Genomic DNA, 13,046 nt, shown 5'->3' with positions numbered 1-13,046 from the left:
GGGGGGAGGGAGGGTTAATACTCCAAAATATGCATTTGGTTGGCGACTAGAAGCAATACCAGCACCCAAAGGATAGAACATCTCATCTTACCTGGAATTATTCTAACTCAACACAGCAGCCATTTATAGCCTGATTTTCAAGGTAGTTTAACATGCGTACCTTGTACGGGCTCCAGTTTCTACAAAGTCAACGGAACTTGGTGGCACAGAGCATTTCTGGAAAAATCTCGGCACAAAAGATTGAAAGCACAAAGGACTGTGACAGCCTCGCCAGCCTGCCTTTAGTAACTGTGGAGTTTGGGGCACAAAATCCCCAGTTTCCCCAAAAACCCACAAAGTTTATGCATGTGGTCCAAAATAGTGTCAGACAGAGATACTTGAGCTAGATCTGCGTACACAAGACCAAGAACTGTAAACCCCGAATCTGTGAACTCATGTTGGTATAGTGCTACATCTAGACTAACTGGACCTGCTGAGCTGAGTTTTATTAGCCTAGGAATAACACCACATTAATGTAGTTATATTGTTTCCTGTTCCAGAGTTACTGTGTATGGTTACTTTGGGCATCTTTGCATAGCACTATCTAGACTAGCAGTTCCCAATACGGTGCCTGCGGGTCCCATGGTGCCTTCCAAGGTTTATTCAGGTGCCCTCACGCGTTTCCCCAAACGGTAAAAATCATTATACCAACAAAAATGCAGTCATATAGGCGCCTACTGCTTTTTCCTTTTAAATTCGAATGTGCCCTTGGGCACATAAACGTTGGGAACCCCTGATCTAGACATATCCATAGTGCATAAACACTGCTCTAGCAGAGAAGTCACATGATAGCAAACAAAAAAGACCAATTACTCTCTGGAATGACAGCTACACAAAAGGTAAGCCCACTGGGCAGGTATGACAAAGAACTTGCACAACAATCAGTATGGAGACTTCTTGGGAAAGGAAACCCAAACCAAATATTTTTCATTCCAAACACCAACCCTTGCCTCCTTCTCAGCCTCATCCATCCCTAAATAAATACACACCCTTACATACAAGAGAAAAGCCAGAAAAAATGTGATAGCGATAGCTACAGGTACAGAACAAATAACTGAAAAAACCCAACACAATAAGGAACATGCTTCAAAATTTATATATAGGACCTTTAGTCAAAGGACATCAAAGCACTGCACAATGCTGGAAGAGTATTCTTTGTACATTACAGATGATGACACTGGTCATCAGTTAGGGATAGCACCCTAGTCTCCCTGACCCAGCTTCACTACGTAAAGCCCATTGTTAAAGCTGCTTCCATCAATAGCTCCATTTGTTTCTTTCCTGATTCTCCTGCAGAACCCACTGCTCTTCTTCCTCACACTGTTATACACACACCAGGGTCAAAACCACTGGCTCCAATATGTTCTATTTTACTTTGGTATAAGTGTAACCAAAAATCAGGTGATGGTGCAGCCTTTAACAAGTGGGCTGATGATTAAAGCCCTATGTCACCTTTAACAAGTGGGCTGATGATTAAAGCCCTTTTTCCCTCCTTCAAGCCTGTGCCACCACCAGCAAACCTGAACTCTTCTATAATATATTCTGCAAACCACATAAGTTTCAATGAAGGGAGTCCATGCACCACGTCAGGATCCCAAAACAGTACAGTGGAGATGCATCTTATGTGGTAAAAATATGTTATAATTTAGTCATTATGATTTTGCAATAACGTTTGTGTAGCAGCTGTGTGATAAAAATGTCTCATCTCCCTACACAAAGGCTTCACAACTGAGAACTGTTTAGTTTCACTACATAATTGCTTCTGCATATTATCACACTTGCTTCTGCTAAGGTATGTAGGCCAATGATAGATTTACGAGTAGCACTAGACTTTTGCAGACATAGCCAGGAACAGATGCAACAAATAACTCCTTACGAGAGATAAGAGAAGAGGGACAGGGAAAGATGCTGATGTGAAGAACTCAGACCTTGACCGAAGAATGACCGAAATGGACTTAAGGACGGCCCCAGGGAGGAGATTTAAGATGTAAATGAGACATGTATGTAAACCATCATAGAACATGTACCTGCTAGACATATGTTGTAAGACGTAATACTTGGGCTGCCAATAATTACGCGACATGTTAGAATCTTTTGCTTATGTTAGCTATAAAAAGGAACCCCAGACTCTGTTTGGGGTCGACACGGATTTGAGTAAATTAAGCTCCCTTGTCGAACTTGTTTGCAAACAATAAATCTGAACTGGGCCCCAGCCTGTGTGTGTGACTCTCTCCTAGGGGTGGATTGGACAAGCCTCCAGGGGCACGAAACTAGCCATTTGTGCAACACTTATGCGGGGGTTCGGTTCTGAAGTCAGCGCATAAGGTGAAAATCACGTAAGGCGAAAATCGGTGACTATACACAGGGTGGGAGGGGGGCGGGGCTTGAGTTTGCATACGGCTCCGTGCTTAGAGCTGTGTGGTCGGTGGCAGCAGCGCAGCGCGGGGTGGTGGTGGGGCTGGCTGCGGGCCGCCGACCAGTGGCTGGCCACACAGCTCCGGGCATGGCTCCATGGTGACAGTGGGAGGTTTTGGAGGCAGTGGCTGTCACCGCCATAATGGGCCTCCAGGTAAGCAGCAGCGTTGCATGCAAACTCAGGCCCCACCCCCACTCCCACCCCGCATATAGTTGAATTCGCGTAAGTTAAATGCATGTATGATACGACTGACCTGTACAACATAAGAGATCTGAATAACTATCTGGTGCTGCTGGCCTTCAAAATGATGTGGCTGACAAGCTGTTTAAATTTAGTCATTTGAGCTCTTGACCTACATGCAGAAGTCACAAAGTCCCTTTGTGCCCTCTTGAGTTCAAGGGAATGAGACTTTTCATTTATGAAATTAAGGGGAAACCCACTGAGCATGTTCAGAGCGCACTGATGATTTAAAAAGCCTGTGTTTTTCCTTCCCCTGCTCCAAGAATGCACTGCTGCCTTGCAGTTAAGAATTCAGACTGTGGATGCTTTAACTTCAACAACAAACAAGAAAGCATCCATGCTTGTCATCTTGAACCACAGGGACCAGGGAATCATTATCCCCCAAAGAGGCTGACAGGTAACTGATAGTGTTGTCACAAAGCTTTGACTCTTCAAGTTGCGACCTCACCCAGTGACGTGCACTCCAGTTAAATGTTTACAATAACAGGTGACAGAAACATCATGCACCTTTTTTAATAGGTCCACATATTACTACAAAACTTCTCCCAAGAGAGAGAACTAAAAGCCTGAACCAGAAAAATAGCTCTGATATCTATAATTTCTAGTTCCAGACCCTGATAACTGTCTTAAAGAATTTTACCTTTTGTAAATATCTATTTCCTTCTAAAGTTAAGAGTTATAGTCTATTATAAGTTGTATCTTTACATCTGGGGGGGAAATTAAGTGGAAAAACTTCTACATCAGATATATAACATTCTATTTTATATTTTCCCTCCTTACTTTTGTCAGTATTCATCTTCTGTTTAAACAAATACTGATTCCCTTAGAGTCCATGATCCCCACTCCTCCCCCCAGTTTGGTCACACAATAAAAAGCACAATCCTGATTGTATCCATTGGGAGGAAAGTTGCATATTTTAGTGAAACATTCATGAGAGGCTCTCTCTGAAGACAGTGGTGAAGTTCATTTAACAGGATAAATATTTCTCCATAAATATTACTCTTAAAATCTAAAAAAAAGCATAGCTTATTTGCTACTTTACTATACAATTAAATCACCTTTTTTATCAATATATCTGCATGAGTTTGGGGAAAAATATTTAACCCGTGAGTACACATCAATACCTCAAAAAGAAAGTGAAAGAGTAACCTAATATCCAATCCAAAGTGTACCTTTTTTTTTCCCTTAAGCCTTCTGAAGTCAAAAACTAGTTCAAAAGGTTTATTGCAACAGTCCAAGAACATGTCATTGAATCAATAGTGGACATCAAGTACTCCCCACTGAAATACACAGACAGGAAACAAGAGTTCCACTAGCAGCAGTTACTGCAGCTTTTAAGTTATATAGGGTGGACTAACAGTATTTCTCAACCTGTGGTACGCGTACCCCTGGGGGTACATGAGACATGGGCAGGGGGTACGCAGGTGCTGCATCTTGGTCTTTGCCTGCTTGAGCCAGAAATTCCAGCCACTGCCCCTCCTACCAAGTCCGGTGCACTGGAGCTTTCACTCCCCAACCTCAGTGTGCAAAGGGATCGGGAGGGAGGATGCATGCAGGCTGCTTTGTCCCAGGCCGCAATGGAAAAAGTGGGACTCGGCTCATGGAAGCGAAACTGGAAGTGCCACAGTGGGACTTCTGGTTTTGCTTTTGCCACGTCAATCGGCAGGGGGTACGTAAAGTACCAAAGGTTGATAACCACTGGACTAGAAAAGCTTCAGTCTGCTAGCTGTTCTGTTGTAGTTAAATTACAAAGAAGTATTCAGTGGTATCAAAACAAAAGCTGACTTTTATGCCTTTGGAAAAGCAAAAAGTTAACTTCAGGTTATGATAAGCACACTTTCTTACCTGCAACTCTTTGGAGCACTCAGGGCATAAACATAAAGCCAAATGATTACACAAAATACTTTTTAGGGCACATAATCATTGAGGTCTAAGTGCAGAATCACCTTTTATCCAATGACACTGAGCGTGTGTCTGTCCTAATTCTTCCTTCACAGCTGTTCCCCCCATAAAACATCTTCCTACAAAGAAGGCACTTCCTAAGTTAGTTGAATTTTCTAATTTATTCTATACCAATTCATGCACTTGAAGCAACTAGAAAAAACTAGTACTGGGGTACTAGCCCCAGTTAGCCAAGTTAGCCAAATTGGCCTAGTTAGCCAAGATCTGGCATAAGGGGCTCCCCACAGGTTTGGAAGTTGAGGTTTGGCAATAGACAGCATCATTAATAGCTACATCTCCAGGAGCCAGAACAAATAACATTGCCACTGCTTGCCACCACCAAATTTCTGGACCTGCAGGCCAGATCTAGGGCTGTATCATCTGGCCCATGGGGCTGGAAATGGGGTTGGAAAAGCAGTGGTTACCACAGCTCCAGAAACTGCAGCTGTTAATGCTGTTGCCACTAAATTCCATTCCCACAGGCCAAGTGACATGGCTCTGCACTCCAAATCTGGCCCGTGGACCAGTCCTACAGCATCCATCCAGCCCATGGAGTCAGAAGACTTGGGCACCACCAACTTAGCTGTTTAAATAATGTAGACTTAATTCTAATAAGACATCAAAACACTTCTTAACTAGTGTCAACAAGATGGCACCTTAGAGGCCACCTCATTTAGAAATGTATAAGCTTTTACAGGCAGCAGCCTACATCAGATGCTCTCCTAGTGTATTTACAGCATCTAACAAAGCATCTAACAAATCTTATGCATTTCTGAATGAGTTTGTCTCCAATGCCACTGACAGATGTGAAAAAAAACAAAACGAAAAGAAAAACCAGCACTTTACTAGAAGAGGAAACTCTTTAGTTCAACCTGACTCCCCAGCAACTGTACAGATAAGGCACTTCAGTGTGGCTTTTTGGTGTTTATCTAAACCAGCTATCAGACAAAAGTGCCAAAAAGCCCTGTTGAAGCACCCAATCTATACAGATGTTGAGTGAGCTGGGTCAAACTAACACAATGCCTCTTCTGGGCATGTACTGCACTTGGTGTGGGGATACACTGACCTGAAAGTAAAGTGCTGTTGGTTTTTTTTTCCCACATCTGTAAGCACCCTAAGATGCTACCCTACCCTGCCTTCTGGCTAACCTCAGACTGATATGCTTAACTACCTCTCTCTATGGTCAACAAGTGATTCCACAACAGCTAATATTCAGTTTTACCAGTTTCGCTTCCTTCACATGTGATTTCATAACAAGCTTTGGCTCACAGCTGCAGAATAGATACTTTTTATGCAATTCACTCTTAAGATTTAAGAGATGGAAATGTATCTATACCAAAAAATCCACTAGTATAATACAGAATTTCAGGCCATGTCATTGACCCACTTAAGAGGTCTGAGAACGCACATAAAATTTCTCAACACCTAAGCCTAGCTAACTTTTTTTTTGACAGTTGATAAAACTAAACATTTTTATGACTGACAACAGATATAAGAATGACATGCATACAGATATAAACACAACATGTACTGAAATAATAATCTGAACATATAAGGGTATCAAAGTTAAAGGTATGAATTATTCCTGTTACATTTGTATATCAGTTGGACACTGCGATCCAGTCAGGTGCAAAACATTACAACAAAGCAAAGCTTATCATTTTACACATCTCTAACTAGTCAGCTCAACTTGGGCTTTCTAACAAAGAAAAAACTACTTCTTGCATGTCCTTAATCACTGTCTGAAGACCTGTTTCCAAGAGAAGGTGACAACACTCAATATACAGACTCCCACCATTGGAGTCTGTATATAAGCATATTGTAAGAGTAATAGGATCTAGTTTTGATTAGAGACATATCTTACCCAATTATGGCTCTTTCACCAGCAAAGTCATGTCTGTCAAAGTCTCTTTGTCTTTTCCTGTTTGAAGAAGAGCCCCGATTCCTTGCCCTTAATTTCCACTAAAAATCAAAAATAATTGTAGTAATGAAATTAAAACAAATTATTATGGTGACTAATGTCTGGATGGGTGGAAGAGTGGGTGAACAATGATACAAACTTGAAACAACAAAACTGATTATGTACAGCAGATCAGCAAAAAGTACTGGACACTCAGTTTGCCCAAGAAATACAGTGTATGTGAAACCAATATGATTTCCAGAACCTTTACTGACTACCCCTTTCTCTAAATTAGATGTTTATACTCAAGAAGGCTAGATTTTGCTGTATGAATCTGAATAAGAAAAGTACATTTAACTATAGTAACTACAGGACAATACCCTTTGACTTTTTTGCCAAGTTTTGTTGGGTTGCTTTTTTAATTTATACAGACTCTAGCAAATTAGAGCACATTCCAATAGCTATTTGTTTTTTGCTTTGATCATAAACTGAATACTAGTGCTAGCCTCCTAGCGTATTAGCATAAAGCTTCTAGTATATCTCTAACTGGAGAAACAAGTGTTGTTATGAGTGTTAATGTGCAACACCATCTGCACCCCCTTCTCAAAATCCTAGATCCACCCATGTACACTTGTGCCAAATCTCACAATATTTCTTGCTTTTTATCCAGTCCCACTTTCTGGAGTCAAACCACTAACTGAGAAACTCATTTAAAACATTAAATCTCTGGCCCTCATGATTACAGGGGAAGCCCTAAACAGGACCTGTACAAAATCAAAAGACGCCTATACACATGCAGCGAGGCTGCTCCAACGCACTGTAATTACATACATAATTACATAAATAAGCTGAACTTATGATTTTTTAATAGTCTGAACTTCAGTCAGGACTCAAGCTAACAAACGCCCACACGTAGGATCTCAGATGCCAGGCAGAGCTGCTTCCAATTCAGTGATTGTCTGCACACAGTCATGCAGCTCCAATATTGGGACTTTATTTTTGACAGATAAAAAGATTGGGGGTGTGCAATTTTCAAACACACAAGGAATGGACAAGGCACTCCTAACACATTTGATTCTGAAAAAATTTCATCTAGGACAGCAGCTTTTATTTACCTCTTGTAAAGGGCAGTCCAGATGGTGGGAATCTGTGAGCCTTGACAGAGGGGACTGAACATGGCCTTCCTCTGGCTTGCTGCTTGGTTTCTTCTTTGGTATTCGAAACTGAAAGAAGAGGATATTACTTCCATACATTCATTATCCATGTTAAGGCTAAATGATACAAGGTGCTAAGAACTTACCTAGTGCCATTTGTCACAACCCAAAGTTGTGATTTTTGTTTTTGTGTGTGCTTTGGCACCACTGAATTATTTTCCCGCTAATTTGTAGCTTTCTTTGCAGGGTGCATTTCTTCTTTGCAGCTAGGAAATGCTCGTGCAAAGAGTTCCCGCCATTTGTATGATAATTCGAGTCCCATTATTGGCTTGTGTTAAATTATTCACACGTGGCGGGCTAGGGTTGGGCTTTCTCGCGGTTGTGATTGGCTTGCTAGCTGTATAAAAGGCTTGGGTGGTTTCCGCCCAAGTTGGAGAACTTTGAGCACACTGCAGAGTGCCTCTATGGAGATTTGTCCTGAGGCTGCTGATCGATAGACTGATCACCTATCGATTCTTCTCCCCGTTGCCGTTTGCAAACCTCGACGTATCCCTCTCCCTGCACGCAAAAAAAGGACCCACGGAGCCTAGCAAACTTCGTGTGAGTGAACTGTGAGTGAACAAAAGGATTAGAGCTCTTTTGTACGAGTACTTTCTTCGGTTGACACGACGGGCTCGCATGTTTAGAGCCTTCAGCCGGATTGGGCTAGAGTTCGCGAGTTTAGAACTCTTGTCCGCCTCTCTTCTTTCCTGTCTGTAACCGCAACTCAAGCAAGTTTTCCTGCCTGCACTGCAACCATCTTCGTTTAAGTAAACAATCTTTGAATCAACCATTATGCATCCGTGCCTAATTCCAGCGTGTCGCCTGTTCTTTCCGACCCAGCGAGCCTGGGCTGCTGGCCACAGCCCGCACAGTGCAAAAAAGGGCCCGGATTGCTCCCCGCCGCCCGCACATGGCGACGAGGATGGGATCTGGAGACGGCCCGCACACCATTTACAAACATCTTTTCTGCCCTCAGACCATGGACAAACATGGAAAAACTGACCTGTAATTTTAATTTGAAGGCGACATTCTTTATGAAGCTCCTAGCACTAGGCATATGGAGCACTGGAAAGCTAGCCTTACATCTCAAATCAGTTAAAAAAAACCCCAAGCAAACAAAAAAAACCCACCTTTCCACTCAATTTATTGTACCGATAATTTTATGTGCGCGTCCAATTCACCTCTCAGATACCTTCTCTTCTGATTAAATTAAATTCAGATCTCTAACTCAGAGGTTAAGGTGAGAATAGAGAGAAAAAACACAATATTTAAAGAAATTATGTTGCATTCTAAATGCTCTAAAGATATCTCATTCAAGAACAATTTAACCCTAAAACACTGTTATTGACAGTGGGTGTATATACACGCTCGTTAATGCACTGTAATTACTTAATGCGCCATAATCAGCACTACTGCGCATTAGTGCAAATGCTTTTTTGTGACACTTAATGCTGTTTGGAATAATCCACTGTGCATTAGGGCATTAACATGGTTTTTACCAACCGCGCCAATGTACAGTAGACCGCCAATGTGCAGTTTCCTGTAGATGTGCCCAGGATAACTGATATACAGATACTGAAGTGGACTCAAGGCAGCATGTATTTCCATTTGCAACTTTAATCAAATAAAACTGTCTTTTTTAAGGGAAAAAAATTAAGTAAGGATAGCAGTAATTTTTGGCAGATCGCCAAAAAAAAAAAAAAAAAAAAAATCAGAAAAATCATATGATTTTTCTGTAGAAAATAATCCAATCCCTGAATATAAAAGTATGAAGTTCAAAACAAAAACTAGACAATTGAATTCCTATAGACCTGTCTTGGCAGTTCAAGCGTAATATGTTTTCCAATCAGGTTAAGTTAACTTGGGTGACTCAACATGATTTTAATAAAGAAAGAAAAAAAGGCTTTTTTTAGCCTATTTGTGTTTTGCAAACAAAACACAGAAAGTGTTGTTATGTTACATTTTACATGGGATCAAATTAGAGTAAAGTACCAGAGATTCGATGGTACAATGAAGTCGTTCAGATACTAATACACCTGAGCTAAGCACAGGCAGTCAAAAAGCCTGAGGCTGAATCAATTCAATCTTCCCAGATTAGTATAAGATGCACATACTGAACTGATAAGCAAGTGAGCAGACTAACTTCTGATTCTGGAAAAGCAGCCACATGCCTGTAGTGGCCCAGGCCAGAAGCTGGGGGGCGCCAGAGTAGGCCTCCCTGCTCATCTTGGGCCAAGGCTAGCCTGCCCATGGGAGGGAGAGGGAGGGGGTGCTTGTGGGGGAGGTGCAAAACATCCTGGGATGCTGAATAACAGAGTTAACTAGATTCTGGAGGCGATCTGGGACAGATGTTCAATAAACCAATTTAACCTAAATCAGTTAAGTCTGATACTACATCCATCCAAGTTTCTCTTAAACCAGTTTTGGCCATTTTAAAAGCAGTTTACGTGCCCTGAACTTCTCGTTACAGATATGAATTGATCTCCAATCACCGATACTGATTTACATGCAATTTCTGTCCATAGCCCTGGGGACAATAGTAAGCTAAAGTCTACTGCCATCCAAAGACTGTTCAAAGAATATTATGAAAGAAACTGGTGGCCTTGGACCATTAACTAGCAAAGAAGTGATATAATGTAATATAACATTAATTAGCAGAGAGACTGAGAGTAAGTCTTAAAGGCAATCCTCTCCGACCATAATATGGCACATGACCAGAGCAGTGATTTAAGCTCAGATGTAGCAACCTATCCCTGTATTTGCAGACAACTTGAATTTCTACTGTTCTTAGTCTTTATTTAACTTTCAGGGGCACAAAGCGTATTATTTTTTTTTTTAATCCAACATCCAGATGAATACTAAACTTAATGTAATCCAGAATCAAAATCACTTAAAAAGTCAACCTGCTGCCTGACTGCTGGTTTCTAATAAGATTCTCCCTTCAGTAAGTGGCTAGCTGCCTTCAGTTTTAATATTATTTTGATATTTCCAGAATCTAGAAGCAGCTAGGAACTAAGAATCAAAAAAGAGGAATGTAGGGGATGGGGTTAAAAACAAAAACAACTATGGTATTAGAAACAAAACAATGGCAGCCCCCTCTCTCCCCCGCCCCAGTGGTTCTCAACCCTTTTAGGCTCAAGGTACCTCGCATTAGGCTAAAGGCACCCCTCAGAAAATGCCAGCTCTTAATATTTTCCCCCTTTTTTTTTTACTACAAGAAAATAACAGAGCAGTTTTTCTGTTGCAAAGGATTCAGACCATAACAGCTCAGAATGTTTTTAACACTATAAATTCCTATTTGAAGTCTCAGAGTTTAATCTTGTGATTCATGCTTGTACACCTAAGTGTGTTAACACTGGCGACACATAGGGGGTGCAGTCAGGTGCACATGCACCCCGAGATTGGCGGTGCACCCCCTGTGGGCAGTCACCGCTCGCCACTCTCTCCCCCTTCCCCACCGTCGACACCGCTGCGGCCACCTGCAGGAACTTCCCACTCACCGCCATGCCCCCACCGCCAACACCACTGCTGCCTGCGGGCAGTCGCCATGCCCCCCCAGCCTCTGGAGGCCCACACTATTCATGTGTGTTAACACTGTGTGGCACCCCAGGGCACCACAGCACCTTGGTTAAGAATCACTGGTCTTGATGAATATCTCCGAGTTTACTGTGGCCCACTTTGACAGGAACTCGGTGAAAACACCCTCATGTCCATGGCTTATTTAGGAGATAAAAGTTAGGATGGATTACCTTCTGACTGACCCCTGTATTTTGCCTAGACTAAATCAGTTCCCTCGGGATGGCATCCCTGGGAACTGAAGGCCTGTATGATTCACAAATGTCTGCAAAGTGCCTGGAGTTTTTGCAAGCAGATAATACAAGGGGCTGCAGGATAATCTCAAAAGCAATTTTGTTTGAAGCAACAGAACTACTTACTCTGTAGTGACCTGAAGGTACAGATGTTTTTCCATTTCCTTCCATCATTTTCTCTACTGAGGAAAAATAAAGATAAGAATTCAGCTTTTACACACAATGAATACTCTCAGCACACTTGGTAGAGATGGGCCACACAGTCAACCAAAAATCTCATTAATTTCCTAGCTGCTAGCTTGTAGCTCTGAAACTCATCAAAGATCAAAGGTTTCATTCTGTTATTGTTTGGAAAGGCTTTGAGTAGCAGAGAAAAAACATTCTGTATTTAATTGCTGGAAAAGCCCCAAAAGAGATGGGAGGCAGAACAGGTACCCAGTTGTTAAAGGAAGTTTTTCGGTGTGATGGCTAAGAAAGAGAATTTTTTTCTTCCTTGATGTCTAATAACCAAAGGCAGATACGATAGAGAGAGCCACCAAGGCAGGGTTCAAAGGTGGCACCTTGGTAAGGATCCCAGTATCAGGCTGGAACTGCAATTCTCCCAGGCTATGCCCCCTCCGAGACCTTCCGATTCATTCCAGCCTTGAACTGGACGCACGACATTCAAAAGTTTGTCTTTTGCCACAAAAACCCTTGCCTCTCACATATTTCCTGGACCATCATGACTGCAACATCACTCCAGCTCTACCAGTCTTTTGTGTCCCTATTGTCCTGTAATAATGAAGTGCAGAAACCAGTTTCCCAACACTGAGGGCATTAACTTAAGGAAACAAGGTTACAAAGGTGGATGCGGGGGCGTGAAGTGGCAGAGACACCCCCCACCCCACCCCCATTTCAGGTCACCATACCACTGGAGCAGCCCCCAGGGACTATTTTTTCTTATGTTCCCCAAAGCAAGTAAGGATCCTCTCCTCCCTTCCCCTCTGTGCTCACCTGCGTGTCTCCTCCCTTCCCTCACCCACTACTGCTGCTGTCTTTGGCTTGGGGTGGGGGAGCTCCAGTCCTGCCCCCAACTCCTCCAACATGCTGCCTGCCAGCCAAGGAACAGGCACAGGGAAGGGAATCCAGCCACTACTGCCACTGCCTCTAACCCACATGTAGCCCAGCTGGAGAGGGCAGGAGCAGCTCTGGAGCCTCCCAGAGGCTTTGCAGCCCTCCCCTGCCCTGGGGACAGCAACAGTGACAGGCAGGGGAGGAAAGGACAGGAGAGTAGGGTTGCCAACCCTCTCAACTTGGCCCGGAGTCTACCAGAATCGGCATCCATCTCCTGGTGACTACTGAAAGCCATCCGAGAGATTTTAATAGGATATTTTAAGGAAAAAGAAATCTCCCCGAATAGCTTCAGACACAGTTGACAACCCTACTGGGAGGAGGGGGAACACACTGCTGAGCACAGAGGGGAAGGGACAGGAGAAGGAACCGTCTTACCTGCTGGAGGGACTGGG

The 13,046-nt window shown here is 42.8% G+C and overlaps 1 protein-coding gene across 3 annotated transcripts in view; it reads right to left on the bottom strand.

Annotated features, from left to right (window-relative positions):
* Nucleotides 1–11,720, bottom strand: part of SENP7 (SUMO specific peptidase 7) — a 67,675-nt gene extending 55,955 nt beyond the window's left edge. For all 3 annotated transcript variants that reach the window (XM_014524390.2, XM_025214811.1, XM_014524393.2), the window contains exons 1-3: nucleotides 11,668–11,720; nucleotides 7,652–7,759; nucleotides 6,501–6,598 (exon numbers count right to left, since the gene is read on the bottom strand). In XM_014524390.2, the coding sequence (XP_014379876.1) occupies nucleotides 6,501–6,598; nucleotides 7,652–7,759; nucleotides 11,668–11,715 (254 nt within the window). In that variant the 5' untranslated portion in view covers nucleotides 11,716–11,720. The remainder of the gene's footprint in view (nucleotides 1–6,500; nucleotides 6,599–7,651; nucleotides 7,760–11,667) is intronic.
* Nucleotides 11,721–13,046: the final 1,326 nt, after the last annotated feature.

This window comes from Alligator sinensis, unplaced genomic scaffold (assembly GCF_000455745.1).
Source record: "Alligator sinensis unplaced genomic scaffold, ASM45574v1 scaffold1286_1, whole genome shotgun sequence".
In the NCBI taxonomy this organism is placed as follows: Eukaryota; Metazoa; Chordata; order Crocodylia; family Alligatoridae; genus Alligator; species Alligator sinensis.
Note: the sequence above shows the minus strand (reverse complement) of the source record. Positions and strands in the feature narration are given on the sequence as shown.